The sequence below is a fragment of the Myotis davidii genome, unplaced genomic scaffold, assembly GCF_000327345.1.
Source record: "Myotis davidii unplaced genomic scaffold, ASM32734v1 scaffold684, whole genome shotgun sequence".
Lineage (NCBI taxonomy): Eukaryota > Metazoa > Chordata > Mammalia > Chiroptera > Vespertilionidae > Myotis > Myotis davidii.
The window spans coordinates 329,702-349,288 of record NW_006295564.1 but is presented as its reverse complement, the minus strand read 5'-3'; the positions used below and the strand labels follow the sequence as shown (position 1 = coordinate 349,288).

General features: G+C 52.8%; 1 protein-coding gene across 1 annotated transcript in view; it reads right to left on the bottom strand.

Moving 5' to 3' along the window:
* Positions 1–226: 226 nt before the first annotated feature.
* Positions 227–19,587, bottom strand: part of TBX4 (T-box 4) — a 59,995-nt gene continuing 40,634 nt past the window's right edge. Inside the window, exons 5-10 of the mRNA XM_015568120.1 lie at positions 16,396–16,515; positions 15,049–15,196; positions 5,382–5,534; positions 4,402–4,490; positions 4,049–4,284; positions 227–1,287 (exon numbers count right to left, since the gene is read on the bottom strand). Of these exons, the coding sequence (XP_015423606.1) occupies positions 671–1,287; positions 4,049–4,284; positions 4,402–4,490; positions 5,382–5,534; positions 15,049–15,196; positions 16,396–16,515 (1,363 nt within the window). The 3' untranslated portion in view covers positions 227–670. The remainder of the gene's footprint in view (positions 1,288–4,048; positions 4,285–4,401; positions 4,491–5,381; positions 5,535–15,048; positions 15,197–16,395; positions 16,516–19,587) is intronic.

Sequence of the window (19,587 nt, the reverse complement as noted above, 5' to 3'; positions counted from 1 at the left end):
TCCCTCCTCTTAAAGGAAAAAAAAAAAGTTTTTTTCATACCCATCAGGTGGCACTTAGCACATGACCCTCTCTGAAGATCAGCCCTCGTCGCTCAGGGATGAATTTCCAGGCCACTCACTGGGCAGCCAGCTCCACTAAGGCTGTGCTCTGTGGCTTAGCTGAGCCCACCTCTTGGGTCGGGTCAGAACCTTCAGAAGCCAAGGGAGTGGGCCAGAGGTTCTCAGCCCCCCTTGCAAAGAGAAGGCCAGGACCACTAAGGTGTGCACAGAGCCCTCCCACCCCAGCGAAGAGAATCCTCCCCCACCTTTCCTGTCGGAGGGACCTCATCACCTGGCCCTGAGTAAGTCAAATATTATATTATAAAATCTCTGAATATTTCACATGAACTCCCCACTTCCATCCCACCCGTGGGCATGTTCAAGAGATGCCAGATAACAAAGGACTCAGGTCCTACAGCCAAAAGCACATCCTAGACAGTTGTGTTTTGTTCCTTGTCATGGCCTCAATTGTATGGCAAAAGATCAAGGCTCTCCAAATGCATGTGCACACACACACACATGCACACAGCCCACCCTTTAACTACCTTCCTGTGTTTCTTGGTAGTGCAGGCCACCCACAGAGGTCAGTGCTGGATCAACATGGTCCTGGGGCTGTCGAGGGACCTGGGAGTCATCCGTCAGTCCAGTTCTCCACAGTCCCCATTCCTGGGTGGTACTGTACGGAAGCTTCCCGGGATAGGGAGAAGCTCTGAGAGTAGAGAAACTCGTTGGCAGCGTTCAGGTGTGGAGAGGGTGGCTTCCTCTCACACACCGCGGGGAGGCCTCGCTCCCTCGGGAAGGCGGAGGTGGGCCCGCGCTCTCGGCCCTGAGCCTGGGAGAGCTGATTGTAGACACTGAAGTGGGTGTTTCCTGGTGGCTGGGCGCCCTGAGCAGAGATAGTGGGCAGCCGAGGCATCATAGTGGTGGTGGTGAAGTGCGTGGGGAAGGACTGGTAAGGCACAGTCTCCATTGTCTGAACGCTGTAGCTCGTGTACGGAGAGACTGACGTCCACATGTTACAGCTCAGGGGGGGTGGGGGCAAGTCGTCCACCCCAGACACCCCGGCAATCTCAGGCCCTGAACCCGAGTACATACAGGCTTCTCTTGGGGTCACCTCGCTGCAGTAGGAGGGGCTCAGCATCTGTTGGTCGTAGGGAGGGGGCGAACGGAAGTAATGATCCTCCCCCACTGCAGAGGGGGCTTCCAGGTAGGAGCGCTTGCAGGGTAGGTCCAGGTGGCGGGCGTTGTCTGCTGGAAGACAAAGAAACCTTCAGGAAGAGCCATTCCCACCAGCCCATGGGTCAGTGCACCCCGGCTGGAGGCCAGGATAAGCCTACCTTTGTCATTCAGGGCCCACCCTTGTCCCGTGTTGCCATGGCACTCCCAAAACCACTTTAATCAGCAACAGCTTTTATAAGGTGGCAGCAGCCGAGAAATGGTGAGATTGTGGACCTTGCCCACAGGCACAGGGACACTCCATCACTGGGCACTGAGTTGTGTGTTTAGCCAGGAGGCCCTCAGCTTTGATCCTTTGCCTTGACTCTCGGGGCTGGGAAGAGGCCTTAATGTGTGCTGGCATTCTTAGACTAGACCCACCCTGGCCAAGGAAAGTAGACACAATTGCCAGACCAAACCAGGCCCAGAGGCCACATCTGTGTGAATGAGCCAGGAAATACAAGCCACAGCGTTTCTGCCTCAATCCTCAGCTCCCAGGAAGGCCTTTAGGAAGCCCAAGTTACCTGCAGGCATGTTCCTGCTGCTTTCAGAAGAGGAAATTGTCATTACACAGATTCCAAGATAACATTGTTTACAAAATTAAGAAATGGAGCTGATAATAAGTAAGTAAAAGGTGACTACTTTTGAGCCTAAGATAATATTCTGGGAAAAGATAACCTCAACTGCCCCAAACCATCCTCAACCATGAGGACTTGACTCTGGAGTGGCACATCCCCTCCTGGAATCCAGGGATGACCCAGGCCCCAGGACTTGGGCAACAGCCCACTTGACAAACTTAAGAACGCTTGTCCTGTGACTTATCTTGGCTCACCTCCTCCTGTTTTCTCTAGAGATCCACTCTGGGAGTATGTGCACAGGGCAGGGTGGGCTGGGGAGTGGGCCGCGTTTGAAGGCCTGCTCCCACCTCTGCCCCAGGTAGAGGCATCTTCCTTGATGAGGCACTTGCCCCTCTCTCTTACCCAGCTCTCTCCTTCACCCCTCACTCATCCCTCCTCTCCATCTTCTCTCTAGATTCCTCCTTTCTCTCGAACGCACTAAGCTCTTGAACTTGGAAAGTGGCCCAGTCACTCTAGGTCAGTAGTGAGCAAACTGTTCTGTAAAGGGCCAGATAGTAAATATGTTAGGCTCTGTGGGCCATGTGGAATCTGTCGCCACTACAATTGGTCTATGAATAATGTTTCATTCAACATCATTTCATTATAATGTTGATGAGGAAAAATAACCAATTCTGGGCCAGGACCACTGTGTGGAGTTGGCAGGTTCTCCCCATGTCTGCGTGGGTTTTCTCTGGTACTCCGGTTTCCTCTCGCATCCCAAAGATGAGGACATGCGGTGAGTTGGCCTGTCTACATTGTCCCTGTCTGAGTGAGAGCGGGTTTGCCTTGTGCTCTGAGCTGCCAGGACAGGCTCCAGCCACCTGCCACCCTGAACTGGAATAAGGTTGCAAAATCATTGTCTTACCTTTTTAAATTAATCTTTCCTAAATGTACATATAGTTCACATTTATTTCAATATTTAATGTTGAAGTGTTTGGCATCTTTATCTAGAAGTTTGATGGTGTTTTCATGACCAGAAATATACTGTAGGAACTTAGCTCTTGTTTATATCAATTAGCCTATGGTAACGCTGGTTTTGTCACGCTTAGTGTTGCTTGAAGTCGCAGAGCCTGTGGACGATGTTAAGCCAGGACTTGCTGTTCGCAGCTCTGCTGTCGTCACATGAAAACAGCCACAGACAGCGGGTAAGTAAATGTGCATGGCTGTGCTCCAATACAGCTTTATTTACGGTGCTAACATTTGCGTTTCATATCATGAAATAGTCTTTTGATTTTTTTCAACTATTAAAAAATGTAAAAACCGTTTTTGTATGGTTCACAGGCACAAATAAAAACAGGCAGCAGGCCAAATTTAGTCCAAGGGCCACAGTTTGCCAACCCCTGGTCTAGGTCCTTAGATCTAATGGGACTGGTACCAGAGCTCTGCCCACTGGTCCCTACGAGCTGGGCTGAGAGAACATTCTAGATTGCAAGCAAAAGTCCCCAGACTCATTTCCAAGAGAATTTCAGTGACCCCATGAAGTTTTCTGGTACAATAGCACTAATCGCCCCTCGTTTAAAGATGAAGGAATCTATAGGTTTATAGATGAGACCCGGCACCAGACAGCACAGATGTGCTGGTTCTGGCTCAGGGCTCAGCACACACAATGCTGTTGCCTGTGGTCCTGACCCAAGTCTGCATCCACAATAGCTCATCTCCATTCTCAAGAAGCCTTTGCAAGTCCTGGTGTGACGAGGCAGAGAGCCTACAGCCCTAGAACAAGGTTGCCCCTGTTCTAGGATTGAGGTTGCTTTGATGAATGACAGCCCCAATCCAAAACCTCTGGACTGTGACCCCTCAGCCTCCGCCCCTGCGCAGAGGCAGAGTCCAGCAGGTTTTGTGCTGTCTGCTCACCCTGTGGAGGCTCTCAAAGCATTGGCTGCAAAATAGCAACACCTGGAGTTGGGGAGGGGTACCAATGTCTGGGGACACCAAGGCCATGAGCTATCTGTGAGGATTCTGAAGGTTGCATTAAAAGCAAGAACCAACATCCCTGCGCTGAGCCCAGCCATGGTTCCTAACCCTTCAGTTTGCTCTCCCATGTGTGCGTGTGTGTGCGCGTGCACATGCGCACAGGTGTGCATCTGTGCATGCTCCCGTGTGTAGTGGGGAGTGTGTGTAAGGTGAGCTGCACCCCTCCACTGACCCTCTAGGGCTTCCACACCAGCGAGAGCTACCTCGTCTTTTCAAGCAGTGATAGAAGAGGCTTGAATCCCTCTGGGCCGGGAAGGTGTTGAGGGGAAGGTCCTGTGGCTCGGCCCCAGCAAACTGCATGTGAGCCCCGTTCTCGTACTGGTAGTGCTGCAGCGCCTGGTGGGGGCCATGCAGGGGGCTGACATCGGGCTTCGCCGCCAGCTGGGTGGAGACGAGCCTCTGCCTCATGATGCTTTTGGAGATCACGGGGTATTCTTTGCTGGAGCAGCGGGGAGGACAGTCAGAGGGAGACAGGAAAGAGGGAAGGTACTTTGAGGGTTCCCAAGTCCACGTACCTGAACCCAGGCTGCCCATCCCACCCCCTGGGAACCCCCACCTCTGCAGCCGGGCCACACGCAGGTCACTGTCGTCACTACCCCGGAATCCCTTGGCAAAAGGGTTGTTCTCAATTTTCAGCTGTGTGATCTGTCAGGAGAGGATACACAACAGAGGTGCTAGGGTAGAGGACTGGGCTGGCCTCGGCCCTCCTCCCGCCCCAGGCACATTCAGAATTCATGGCAGGGTTTGGGGAAGTTGCCCACCCAGCCCTGGGCCCAGTCCTGCTGAGTCCTCCTTGGCCTCACCCTGCACATCTTGTCACTGGCTCTTATCCACCCTACTCTCTACAGACCCTCCATATCTGTCTTCTGCTCTCACTGTGCTCCTGGCTCAGTCCCTCATCATTCTCCCCCCGTGCCTGTGACAGCTTCCCTGTCACCCCTGTCCAGTGCAACTGCCACATCAAGTTTCCAAGGACTGTTCTAGATGCAAATCTGCCTCTGTCACTCTCTGCCTAAAGTGCACCCCAGCCGTGGTCCCTCTGCAGTGACCCTTGACCCCTCACCAGTCCAGTGTCCACGATGTGAGAAGCATGCTGAAGAGGATAGCACAGGCAGAGGGGCCGGGGTGTGACCCATGCAGGGATCGGAAGCAGTTTGGTTGGGCTGCGGAGGGAGGGTGAGTAGTGGGAGGCAGCCTTCTGACTACAGCTGACAGGGCCCCAGGGCTCTCCCTGCCCTCTGTAGGCCCAGCATTCGACCTTTGAATCCCACCAGGGTCCTAACACTGATGCCACAGGGCAAGCGCCATGCTCCAGTTTTTACAGTTGCCAACCTTGAACCCTAAATAGAGAGCATAATTACTTTGCACAGAGGTTTAGGAGTCTGGTCTCCCTTCCTGCTCGTTCGTTATGCCTCTCCCTGCACTGGGCCTGCCCCCACCTCACTGCCTCCAAAGCTGCACTTCCTGCCTCTCTGTGAAGGCCAGCACAAATGCCGCATGGTGTCGGTGGTGGGGTGGTGGCAACTGCAGCTGTACCTTGTGATTCTGGTAGGAGGTCACGGAGATGAAGGACGTCTCTGGAAACACGTGGGTGCAGAAAGCTGTGTTTTTGGAGCCAAAAGCGTTGTTCTCATCAGCCTTCACGATGTGTAGCCGCGGCTGGTACTTGTGCATGGAGTTGAGGATGATCTGGAAGACAAGGGCCTCATTCTGAGCTCCAGGTCCCCACCCGCTGGCCCTTGGCCTCTTTCAGCTGGCCCTGGACTGGCTTTCCTCTCCTAAAAGCCCAGACCCCAGCGCCTGACTGCAAGACTGAGCCCAGAAAGGTCCTAAAGTTCCCACGTGAAGAGCAAGGCGGCTGGGCTCCCACTTGGCCTCTGTGCTCCAGCACCTATGCCCGGTCCCAGGACTTCCCTATGTTAGATGGCTTCACTGTGGCAACCGAGAACTTAGCAGTTTAAAGTCCCCCGGGAACTCGGCAGTGTAGTAGGTGGAATTCTGAGTTCTAGACAAAAGTCCAGGTTGCCACTGTCTCACTGTCTGACCTCAGACAAGTAACTGGACGTCTCTGAGCCCCAGTTTTCATATCTGTAAAATGGGATCATAATGCATAACTTACCTCCTTCAAGTGTTCCCCTATAGGCTGACTCTTCCCCTTGCTTCTCCTTCTTTTCTCCTGCCTCTTCGCCTCCCTGCCCCCTCCCCCGCTCCCTCCCACTTATGCGTGACCAGCCTTCCCCAGTAATGCTCACTGTGGGGGCTCAGCCCCCTCCTCACATTTGTCAGCAACAAAAGCAACTTCCCAGCCCAGGAGTCTGTGGAATGGGGGAGGGAGGGAGCTGAAGAGAATGTTGCACTCTGACCTTTGTCATCTAGTGACTCCTTTGTTCATTCATTCTCAGCCTTCACAGAGGCCTGCTGGGGGTAGTTGGGAGACTCAGCTGTATCCTATCCTGAGAGCTGCCTGAGGCTACCCACAGCTTAGAGGAAAGCTCCATCCCAGGCTTGGTACCAAGGTAGGAGACAGACAAAGTTCCTAAAATAAGCCAGAGGAGGCCAGGGGCCCGAGGTGCCTGGGGCTGGGGCGGTGGGTCACCCTCATGGCCAAAGCTTATGAAAGAGACTAGGAGGCGTGGCCCTGGTGCCCGGGAGTAACACACAGTAGTGGCTGCTCAAAACCTGCTTCGTTGGACTGCGCCCCACGGTAGCGGCTGCATCATGTGCCATTAAAATGTATTTTTTTATCGTTGACATTTGCCAGACGCACTCCCCATTGGAGGCAAGACCAGGAATTTGGGGCATTTTATCAGCACTGCTGCTTTTGTTAACCCTTTGGCTCCTGTCTGGCTGGGCTAAGCTGGCCCTGGGTCCCAGTTCCCTTTCCTTTCTCTCCTTTCTCCCCACCTGGTGCTGAAGCTTAGTGAAAGGTTTCAGTTCTGAGTGACTGAGCAGGGCAGGGCCAGGCTCTCCCGTGGAAAGCGGGCAGAAGCCTTAGTCTGGGGAGGCTCTGCTCGGACTACACCCCAGGGACGGGGACAGCCCAGAGCACAGGTGCAGTTGAGGAGGTAGTTGGCCAGGAGCTGGGCTGTGGGCTCTGGCTCTCCCTGGGTTCCGTGGTTTTGGCTGAGCAACTCCGTCCAGCAGGAACTAGCTTTTCTGCCTCCTGCACCAGCCACTACCCCTTAGCCCTCAGGGACAGAGCTTCCCAAGCCCCAAACTAGGTCCTGCAGCTGGAGACCCGCTTCCCAACTGGGCCTGCCAGACAAGAAACACGGAGACTAACAACAGGCAGGAGTGGGGTGGGGCTTGATGGACACCCCTTTCCAGGGAAAGGTCCACTGGGGAAAGGAGCTGGATCTTGGGAAACACCTCCCAGTCCATTAGTTCCTCGGTCACCCTGCACTATTCCCTCAAGCTGCAGGAGCTAACAAGGGAACTAAGTTCCCACAAGACCCAGCAACTGAATCCCGGGGAGGTGGTCTAGATGCCCCTAGGAATCCCTAGATACCTACCTCTGCATCTTTGCACATGCAGTCCCTGTGCTGTTTTTATCTTCCTTTCCCATTCTCTCTCACCTTCTAGGCCTAGCAACTCCTCCAGGAAGCCTTCCTAGATTACCAGGGCCTACTCTGAACTCCCAGTTCTGAAACTTCCCATGTATTTTCCCCGTGGCTGTGGTACTTCTTCCTCCTGACTTCCTATTTTTTCTTGTCCCTTCAATTGAACTAAAAACTCCTCAAGAAAAGGGGAGTTTATTCCTTTTGTACTTTCCCTCAAAACAGGAACTAGTAAGTATAAGGCAGGATTCCAGGCATGGGGAGACCTGGGTCATGGTCACAAACTCTCTATCCACGCCTCTCTTGTCTCTCTTTGTTCACTACAGACAAGGCATTTTTCAGGTCAAAAATGGTGATTAAACGTATGCATAGACAATCTTTCTGTGAGCACGCACATGCTCCCCGGCAACAGGACCACCCCTGGTCACTCGGCTCTCCTGGGGACGGGGCACAAGGGGAGGGCACAGGCACCTGCACATGAGGCTGTGCTGTCCCCTAGGGACACCTCAGGGCCCATGGCAGCAGTCACAGGCTGTAACCGTCAGCCAGAGCCTTGGGCATTGTCAACCCCCGTTTTCCTCACGGTCCCCCTCCTCCAGGTCCAGTCAGTGGTGACCAAGTCCTGTGACTCCGGCTGTAAAACAAAAGCCTCCCCTTTCCCTCTGTGCAGCCCTGGTTCAGGCCCCACTGTCTCTCACAGGGTTTAGGGACAGCCTTCTCCTAGTCGCCATCTACTTCTCTCCATTTCCCCTGGGACACATCCTGTCAGGCCACTCCTCTGCTCAGAACCTGATGGCCATTCCAAGAAGACCGTCCGTTGTTTGTATTTCCTCCTCTTGCCTCCATGTTCCCACCACCTCACTCCTGCGAGCACTTGGTCATAATGTCACCTTTGATGGTTCCCTCTTGCCCCTTGGGATAAATGCCAAACTCCATAGCCCATCGGACAAAGTCCTGGATTGTCAAACACACCTTCTAGGGAAGGGAACCAGACAGGCTGGCAGGGGAACCTGGAAAGAGAGAAACAGCCAGACCTGCAGGGGCAGGTAGACACCAGTGGGGTGTGCAATCTCGGCCTCAGAGAAGTGAAGAAGGGCCTGGAAGCTTCTATGGACCCCTGCTCACCAGCTGCAAGTCCTGAGCAAAGCTCTTCCCCTCTAGTCGTTGGGGTCCCCATCTATAAAGTGAGGCCTTCCACTAAATGGTCCCAAATACCCTCCTGACTCTGACAGTCTGGAACCTGGACAGGTGTCTGGAAGGAAGTCCCACCCATGAACCAACGCAAATATAAATTGGAGCCTCAGTCCCATCAGCCGGAGAGAATGTGAGACCAACGCGGTGACTCACACACCTGGCTTCACTCGGAAGTTCCTCAGGCGTCACATTGAACTACTTTGCCAGAGTCTCACATTTATATTTGTTGCCGAGGATAATGGGCCAAATGGGCCAGCCACGTCAACAAAGCCCACTACACGGCTGGTCTCGTCATCATCGCTGTTTTATGGAAATGGGATTCATTATGTCCTGGCTACGATTCAGAAGCCTGTTCTATTTTAACAACTATGATAGCGCCAAACATCCATCTTCTCAAGAGATCACCGTAACATGCTCGGCCAGTGGGGCCCAGAATTATCTACGTTAGAAACACAGAACATTAGGGCGCGGGGAGGCAGACCTGGGATCTTTCGAGTCCAATCTCCTCGTTTTGCAGATGAGCACCAGGAGGCCTGTCGTGGGGGTGGGACTTGCCCAAGGACACCCAATGGATCCTGAGAAGAATCCACATAGCCTCTGACACAGTACACACTGCTCTCGGCAAGCTCAGTCATTGCAATGGACCCTTGAGCAACACGGCACGAACTGCATGGATCCACTTATACGTGGATTATTTTTCATTTGACTCATGTGGTTCAAACGGTATTGTTCAAGGGTCAACTCCCAGGTTGGGAATTGCTCTTGGGGCAGTAATCAGGGGCCCAGAAACTGCAATAATAGCCAATGTTCACTGAGCATATCCTGAGTGCCAGGCCTTGGGCCAAGTATCCTACACACTTCATATAATCCATCTTTATAATCCCTGTAAAGTAGGCATTATTATCAGCCTAATTTTAACAGAGGCTCAGCTCAGGGAGGTGAAGGCATTTGCCCAACCTCAGACAGCTGATGGCAGGCCAGAATCGGTGCTAATTTCCAAGCCTGAACCTGTACCTGTGCCTGGCTGGTGAAGGCCAAGCCTGATCTGGAGTTGTATGGGGCATCCATGTATATGTCCCACAGCCCCCGGCAAGGGCTCATCACATTGCCAGGGCTCAGCAAATAGGGGAGGAAAAGGACAGCAATAGCTCTGGGCCCCCACTGGCAAGTTAACAGCCTAAGCCAGTGATGGCGAACCTATGACACGCGTGTCAGAGGTGACACGCAAACTCATATTTTTGGTTGATTTTTCTTTGTTAAATGGCATTTAAATATATAAAATAAATATCAAAAATATAAGTCTTTGTTTTACTATGGTTGCAAATATCAAAAAATTTCTATATGTGACTTGGCACCAGAGTTAAGTTTGGGAGCTCAAAAGGTTTGCCATCACTGGCCTAAGCTTTGGGGGGACACCAGCCCCTGGTAGAGGAAGTGTCTTCTCTGTCTAAATAGCACCCCCTTCAGTGGGTCCACTCATTCACTTACTGCTGACCAGCATCCACCTTTTGCCAGACACAGTTTCAGGCACTAGGACATTATGGTGATTAAAAACCTCATGGTTTCCTGTCTAGTGGGCAGTCACACAGTCATCCAAAATCAAGCAGAAACTGGAAGAAAGTGGTGAGAAAATGCAGTGGAAGAAAGTTCGCATTGATAATAGTAACAAGATGAAATACAGAATGAGAAGGGTCTAGGTCTAGGACCTTAGAAAGAAAACGTGAATACACTTTTGGAGGACAAAAAAGCAGACTCCAACAAAGAGAAAGGCATTCCTACCAATGTCCCTAAGTAAATTTATCATTTATGCCAAAACCGGTTTGGCTCAGTGGATGGAGCGTCGGCCTGTGGACTGGGGGGTCCCGGGTTCGATTCCGGTCAAGGGCATGTGCCTGGGTTGCGGGCGCATCCCCAGTGGGGAGTGTGCAGGAGGCAGCTGGTCAATGTTTCTCTCTCATCGATGTTTCTGACTCTCTATCTCTCTCCGTTCCTCTCTGTAAAAACTCAATAAAATATATTTTAAAAAAAATAAAATAAAAATTTATCATTTATAGTGATTCTCATAAAAATATAAGGAAAAGGGGAGGCCAAAGGAGGTAAAATATATGGTGACAAAAAGAAAGTAAACTTTGGGTGGGAAGCACACAATGGAGTATACAGATGCGGTATTATAAAGCTGTACGCCAGAAACCTATATGATGTTGTTGATCCATGGTAGCCCAATAATCTAATTTAAATCAATCAATCAATAAAAATAAGTTTCATTCTTAACACTGCAAGCTTATCCTAAAGTTCATGTGAAAACAATACTTGCGTCTAAGCCCAGGAAACTGAAAAAGAACAGTGAGGGGGAGAGCAGCCCTGCCAGGCACTGAAACCTGTTCTGAAGCCTCTGCAGTTAAGGCTCTGGCACCTGAACAGTCGCAGACTCAACTGGGGATTTCGACTCCTGAAATAAGCATCTAAAGCAGGAGGAGAGAGCACTCGTCAGTTACTGGTGTCAGCACAACTGGATAGCTCTCTAGAAAATAATAAAAAAGTTGGATTCACACCTCCTATGAAATGCCAGAATAAATTCCAAAAGAATCAATGGTTTAAATGTAAAAATAAACCTATAAAACACTAAAAGAAAACAGAACAAAATTCCCTTGTAAGTGAGGAGTGGATATGGGCTTTCAATGACTCACACTGCAGAATGAGTAAGGAAAAGACCAATGCATTCAATGAAAAACTCCTATGCAGGAATACCACCATAGCAAAACCCCAAGACCAGTGACAAACTGGGAAATGTATATACAACTCATATCACAGATAGGAGCTAAGCCTTCCTAATTCATAAAAGTCCTAGAATTGATAAGTGATAAAAAAAAAAAATCTAAGAGAAAAATAAGCAAAGGATAAAGACAGCAGTTCACGGAAGAGGAAATGCATATAAAAAAATACTTAACCTCACTCATAATAAAGGAAATACAAATTAAAACTAAAATTGATATCTACATTTCACCCATCAGACTGGCAAAAACCCAAACCTTTTCTCTCCCACCGTGTTGGTGAGGCTACAGTGACGGCGGGAATATACATCAGTGTAACTCAATGGAGGGCAGAATTACAAATGACAAATCCAAATACCCTTTGAACAGGCACTTTATGGCACAGATATACAATGCCATATGCACAAGCTTAATCAAAAGAGCAAAAATATAGGAAAACATCTGAGTCCTATAAGGGCTGGCTACATAATTTATGGAACAATGACGGGATAAAATTCTATGCAGCTGTGAAAAAAGGAATAAGGATGTTCTAGATGAATGAACCATCGCCATGACTTACTAGGTTGACAAAGCAAGGTGCAGAAAAGGGTTTGTAGTATGCTACCATTTGTGTCTAGAAGAAGGGATCTGAAATTCTGCATTCTGCTTGTCTATGCAAAAAGAAATGGTGAAAAGAATTAGTAACATTGGTTACCTGTGGCTGGGACTGGAAGAAACTAGATGGATGGGGACCCCATGGAAGAAGACATTTTGGTTTATTCATTGGTTATTTTTAAAACCTGTGAATGTATTTCGTATTCAAAAACAAATGTGACAAATGAGTATAAAATTGTAACTGTGGGAAGTACTAGGGTAGAAAGGTGCTCAAAGTTCTGAAAGCCTATGAGGGGGACCCTGAACCGTCTCCTTGAAGAGGTGGCATTTGAACTTGGATGCCAAGCTGGGGAGGGACTAACTAGGTGAAGAGGCTTGTGGCCAGAGGAGGAGGAGGAGGAGGAGGTGGTAGCATATTGAGGGGACTGTGCCCATGTTACTTTGTGGCCAAGGAGCTGCAGCCCACACCCCCAGCTCAGGATGAACTCAGCCTCTGGAACAGATTCAAAAATCAAATTCATGTCAGAAATCATAAACTGACCTTCCTCCTCAGGAATCCGGGAGACTTGAGACAAGAAAAGTAAGACTTATATGCCAGTCATCTCCATGTCCCACCGTGGGAAACAGACCCTATCCCAGTGAGGCCCTCAACTTCCCGAAGCATCTCTTTCCACCCACAGTCATTGGCCCATGGGCACAGGGTGGGGTGGCAGGTAGGAAGGCATGATGGGAAGCAGCCTGCACAGCCAGCAGAAGTGGAGGTAACCTGGGGCTGTATGGAGGCAGCTCAGTCCTGCCCCAGCCCCTGATCCTTTCTGCCTCTGCTGCCGGCCCTGCCCATGGCCTTGGGTTTTATTCCACAACCCAGGGGTCATACCCTGAACCTACCCCCTCGAGAACAGAGGACTTTCCCAGACTCAGCAAAAACCCACAAGGAGTTTTCAAGTCAGAACCCAGTCCTGTCTTTTCAGAGCACATGGCCTTGTGGTCTGAGGGGGTCCTGGTCCCGGAGCCCCTGCCTGTCATGCAGGACAAGCTGTCCACCCCCAGTTCTCCCCTGAGCCCTGGACCCTTCTCCTGGTGGGAGGCTGCAAATGGGAGGCAGCAGCTAGATAAAGCCCCTCAAGTGCTGTGAGAAAAGTCCAAAGTCCATTTGTCTGGAGACCGATACTTGAGGTTTGGAAGCTCCTGGGAATAACTGAACATTTGGAGATGAGTTAGGCAGAAGGAAGGACTTGTTTGGGGCAAGTTCACAGCATGAGATGGCACTTTCCCAGGTTCCTGCACTGAGAAGCCAAGAAGGGTGACTTGGAGAGTTCATCACTACCATGGACACAGGCCAAGGAACAGAGATCCCAGGTCCAGGCCCTGATATGTCTAGGAAGTTAACCCGTCCTCCACCGCCTCTCCTGCACGGCCAAAGCCTGCTCCCTCCCCAGCGGTGCTCCAAATAGCTGAAGATGTGACAGCCTTGGGTACAGGAAAACGGGTGGAGAAGCCGAGAGAGCTGAACTGAAATCAGAAAGCAGGGTCCAGCACTGCCCCCAGCCCCTGAGACAATCACTGCATCTCCTGAGCCCCACTCCCCCACAGGGGGTGTCATAACAAATACATTGAACGTGCTGGGTAAGGGATGGGGGAGAAGGAAGATGCGCTGCATCCCAACCCTCTGGAGAGAAAGCCAAGTTACTGTGAGGACCATCCCTAACACCAAGGGGCAGGCATGGAAAGTGTAGCCAGGGGCACCCCCATCACCAGCCCATCAAGCAGCCCCACTGGCCCAGACACAAGACTATATGCAGGGTTAGTGCCCTGTGAAGGGGGTGTGTGTGGTTTGGCTGACCTTTCCCATTGGATCACTGGCTTGTCTCTGCTGCCACGACAGGTTGGGGCTGCATGAGCACATGCCACTGTGTACACTGCACGTTTCTGCCATGCACCCAACAGCACCAACTGGCCCTGCATGGGGCTGCTTGCAAAACAGATAAGTTGAGAGTCAATTACGTTAATTAAGCATTCTCCTAGTTGCCTGTTATGGATCACCAACTCAGAAAAGAATGGAAGAGACTCTAAGAAAATCAGAGCTAAGAGCTGCTTGCTAGTTACGTACTGGTCAATCAGAAACACAGCAATGTTGGCATTTTCCACGGGGAACTATGATTCACAGACTCCAGAAATAGAACTGAGGCATGAAAGAGGCACGTACCTGCCTGCATACCCCACCACTGCTTCCCCCACCACCCTGCACACCTGAGCACTAGGTGGGCAGCCCAGTAACTGCATCTAGGAGCCTCTCATGCACCCGCATCGCCCCACCCCACCCTGCACTCCCAGGGTAACCGTGGGTAGCCTAGAAGGGTAGGGCCTGTGCCCTGGCACATAATACCAGGTCCCCAGACTTTAGTTTGCCCCACGCACTTGAGCTAAAAATTTCCACATAAAAAGCTTTTTGTGGGCCTGCCAGGGCCAGATGGCGAAAGAATAAGCTTTAGCAGCCTGGATGGGGCGTCAACAGCGGCATCCGTAGGGCTTCAGAATCTCTTTCGAGAGCCAGGTCCCAGGCAAGGCCAGGAAGGAGTGGACAGGAGCCAAAGCAAGGCCTCCCCTTCCAGGGGGCAGGCAGCTGCCAGGCCAAGCAGACAGACACGCCAAAGAGAGGCTTGGACTCATCGTGATTCTTTCTCAAGGAAGTGGACTGTTTTATGCTCCAGCAAGGCCAAATCCGGGGAAACCGAAGCTGGGCGATCAGACCCATCATCACCATCACTGTCGTCACAGCTGCCTTTTAGTTAGAGCCTCCTTGGTGTAAGGTGCGTCATGCATATTCCCTGGTTTAATTCTCATGCCCATGCAAAGTGTGCATGGTCATCTTCCCTTTCTAGACAAGGAAACTAAGGCTCCAAAAGGCTAAGACTCGCCCAAAGTCAACCAGCCAGTAAGCACTGGGGAAGGATGTGCAACTGTGGGGCTGGGACCTTGGCTCCTGCCACAACCTGGCTTGACAAGTGCCAAAGTCCCAGTCCCCACCCACCCATCCATCTACAGCCAGCCCAGGACTCGCCCTCAGGGCCAGGGGTCCCTTCTTACGTGGCCGAAAGGGTCCAAGTGGTTGTTTGTCAGCTTCAGCTTCTGGAAGGAGACCAGCTGTCGCATCCAGTGGGCCCCAGTAGCCGGAGAATCCGGGTGGACATAGAGCCTTCCTGGCATGGCGGGCTCAGCCTTCCCTGCCACCATCCTGCCAACAGAGCAACCAGCCACAGCAGGGGATTACCCTGGGGTCTGGGAAGCCCAGAGACCCTGTCCCCTCTGAGAGCAAATCCTCACAGACCTGAAGGGAAAAATCGATGCTGGTCCCATCACACTGACAATTTAGGACTTTGGGGGTAGCAGTGAAGCACAGAAGAGAGCGTGAAAGAGAAAGGGACATTACAGAGCAATGTCACTGTTTACTAGAAGGAATGGGGCGAAGCACAAATGTATTATAGGGCGATTTAGGCAGCACTTCTCTGTTATAGAGACCATTTTAAAATGTTATAAGTTACATTATTTGGAGGGAGCTTCTCAGAGGACCCAGACAACTTTCAGATTTCTTGCCCCCAAAACAATGCTTGCCCCAAAGAAATTAATTGGTCTTGGTCCCCTCAGCCAGAGCCAGCTCTGAGTGCTAATACAGCCCAGAGAGAAGTAGAAACATACCCCTGGGCAGGACTGGCCACCCAATCCCCTCAGCCTCTGCGGGCCCCACAGACCACCCACCAGGGAGCCCACATCCCAGGCTGCTGATTCATTCGATCCCTCGCTCTCTCCCTCACTCTCCTTGAGTGCTGTCCTGGGCTCTGGGGGCAGACAGGGCACTAAGGAGGTGGCCTCAGGAAATGGAGCCCAGTGTTTACCCAGCCCCAGCCTGGTTTTCCCTTCAATCCAGCCCCTTGCCAAAGGGTCCCATCATCCAACCACTGGACCCACTGACTCTGGGTGGGGGACACACAATGTAGCCAGGCAAAGAGGAAGTGAGTGGAGAAAAAGGAGAGAGATGCCACAGAGCAGGCAGCTGGACCCCACCAGAAAACGGCTCCCATCCTCCGCCCCATGCAGCAATGCCAGGGCCTAAATCAACCCTGGTGGGTGTTCACCTGTCACCCCACAGCATAATCAGCAATCCTGTTTGTCCACAGCTGTGGGGAGAGCACAGACCCTAAAATCCACCAAACACTGCAGCTCATGCCCAGCCCCAGCCCCAGCCCTGCCTGCAGCAGGTGTTCAGACCTCTGCCTACCCTGCAGCCTCTGCAGGCCCCGCTCCCCAGGCTGCAGATTGGGGCAGTCATTCAGACTAACTGGTGAGTCCCTGGAGCAAACATCAGGTGGCCATGGGTGTGATGAATGGAAAGAGCAGTGGAGGGAAGGCAGGTGATGTGAGGGTCCCAGTTCTTACCATTTGTTGTCACAGAACTTGTAGCGGTGGTCATCTGCAGGGACGATGTCAATCAGCAGGATATACTTGGTCTTGGCGTTCATGCCCGTGACCTTTACCTTGTAGCTGGGGAACATCCTCCTGGGAGAAGCCAAAGGGTGAGGCAGAGGTGTGGTCAGAGCACCAGGAGAGAGGGCACAGAGTGAGCAAGGGGGCAGAAGGCCTTAAGGGGCACTGCTCCTATAGCAAGAGGTCTTGGCATCGGTCAGAGCTGTGGGACCCTGTGTACGTCACTTCCCTCTCTGGCCTCAGCCTCCCCCTACACAATGAGAGGGATGCACTAGCCACTCTCTCTGAGCTCCTGCAGCTGTCAGTCTGTGTGTCTAGAAGGAGGGTTTATTTACATGGTTTCCCAAACTGAAACCCCACCCCTAGCCAAGTGGCTGCGAGCAGGTAAAGCATAGAGGCTCTGAGAGAGGATTTCAACACCAACCTGCCTGCCTTAATTCCCCTCCTGTCCTTCACCAGTCCATGGACAGCTAAAATTCTGGGCTGCCGTTGCAGGGAGCGAGAGCAGCAGACCTGGGAGTCTGTCAGCCGCTTTGTTAACCAATGAGATGGCTCCCCTGCTCATGTCTCTGTGGAAAACCTCAGGCCTCAAACCAACTTGCAGGAGAGCAGGAGATTCTGCTAGGCCTGTGGAGTCCTTCGGTGTTTAGCAGACATGAACGCTTGGACTGGGCCTGCCCACATGAACTGGGTGCCTGGGAGGTCAGCCCAGGAGCCTCGGGAGAAGAGCATGGATTCCAGAGCCACTCTGCCTGATTCACAGCCTGCTCCCCACAGCTTGCTCCCCACCCCCACTCCCACCCCCACCCCCACAAGTGGGAGGCCTTGGACAGCTCGCTCGGCTCTCTGTGCCTTGGCTTCCTTGTCTCTAAGATGCGGATATTACTACATATCTCATAGGTTGCTGTGTGGATTAAATGAATCCATGCACCACAATTACCATGGACCCCACTGAGCTGCTCTCTCCACAGACCTGTGGGATGACCTACCTCTAAGAAAATAGATTCATCAAAAGAAGTCCAGTCCCTGCAGCCCATGCTGAGGTTTTCCAGGACCCTGAGGCTCAGAGAACATTCTAGAGAAGTGCTTCCCCAGGCCCCTCAGCACATAGACACATACAACAGCATGCACACGTACCTGCAGGGCACACCTCCCTCCCCGGTCACCAGGTCCCTGACACTGGCCTTTCCCAGAGGGGCAGACAGTTGTCCTCAGACACCCCATCCCTCCTAGATGGCCTCTCACAAAAGTGTCCCCTGAGAGAGGCAGGACCCAAACCTAAATGAAGATATGAAGGGCCAAATTCCCTGAACCCGACCCGCCCACTCCAGGAAAGCCATCGGGTGGTCCTCTGCCTCTCACTAAGCTGAGAGATAGTCAGGGGCCCTCAAGAGAAGCTGTCCTGGGCACCTCCGATTATTGGAGTCCCCCAGTTTGTCAACAGGGGTACCTGCTTACCTGGACAGGGCAAGGCTTCCATAGGTTGCCAGACCCTACAGCAAGCCCAGGTCAGGCCCTGAGGTGCAGGCTTCCACTCCACTCCCCAGCCCAGCCAGGTCTGTGCCCCCTCTTGCTGGAGGAGAGGCAGGGGAAGGCTGCAGTGGGCCGGGATGGGACGTGTGTGTGACCGTGTGGATGCACCAGCGCATGTGGTGGCGTGCGAGGTGGAGTGCGCATGCGTGCATGTGTGCGTGCCTGGAGGCAGGAGGGAAGTTCTAGCTGCAAGTCTAGGGACTTATAAACCGTGTGGAAGAATTTGTCTCAGATGTCAATTGAAAGCATTTTCAAATGTCCACCCCACCCCCTCTCCTGGACGGGGAAGTGAGAGGGCTCAGGAACCCAATCCTGCTGCTCACCACCCCCCTGCCTGGCCTGGGGGCACAGCTGGAGCTGCACCACCCTCTTTCCTGGCCCAGCCTCTCCCCTGGTGGGCCTAAACCTGAGAGGGGGGCCGCAGCTGCCTCAGCTCCCCCTCCCTGGGCCGGGAGGGGGGGGCACACACCCTGTCCTTTCCAGGCACCATTTTATAAGTGCCATGGAAACAGCCACAAAATGGGGCAGCCCTGGCTGTGCATGGCTGCTGGGTACCAGTGCCCTGCCCTGCACGTGGTCTGTGTCTCCCGTTATCACCCCAGCGGCAACAGCAGAGGGTGGGCATGGCTTCCCCGAGGCCAAAGGGGGCTGGGAGACTATGGCTTGCTGTCACTTCTACAGGCTTCATAGCCTGGGGTCCTGTCCTCCGCCTTCTGCTCCCCACTGTGTCCACTTCGGCAGTGCAGGGGCCAGGTGGCTGGCCTGCTTTTCTGATGGCCAGCAAAGAGCCCTCAAAGGCCCAGAGCCTGCATCCCATGATTTGCCTTCTGCTAGAAACTGACTACAGACCAGATCGAAGGTTTTGCAGGAGGGGGGGCAAGGACAGAGTGAAGGTGTCACAGCCTCTGCCTCCCTGCGCCAAGCCCCCTCTCTCAGGAAGCAGGGAGGGAGATGGGACATCTGGTCTGAAGGGGGAGTTCCAAAGGCTCCTCCGCGAGCTCCCTTCCTTCAGGGAAACATATGTCCTCTCTGTCGGGTTCCGTGGTGAGGGCCCTGGGCCACGGAGGACACACTCGGGGGACCCCAGGCACAGCCACATCCCCTCTAGGGGTCTCTGGCAGGATGGAGGCTGCCCTGTGTGGGGAAAAGCTGAGTGTGACCTGAGACACACTCCCCTCCTCCCCCCTCCATAGGCTCTGCCCACGCTGAGGGCACCTGCCCTGGCTCCAGAAGCGGCTGAAGTTGGAGCCCAGAGGCTGGGCATGGGAGGATCCGCAGGTGGGCATCACTCAAGCCACCGAGGCCCGGCCGGGCTTGGGAGCCCGACTTTCCTCTGGGCTCACCCTGCACTGCGAAGGTCGCCCCACTGAAACCCATGAGCAGATGGCGAGATGGTGTTTCTGTGATTTGGGACGTAAAATGTACCTGAAACTGACGCCTATGTCGGAAATGAACACCTCAGTGGGAAGGGGAGGGAGGGGCCACGAAGGGAGGTTATGACCGGGCAGCCTGCATCCCACGCAGCCCCGCCACCAGCGCTGGATGTCAAGACCTGGCTCGCTGGTCCCAGACACCTTGCGCCCTGCCCCCCGCAGTCCCGCGCTCCGCCAG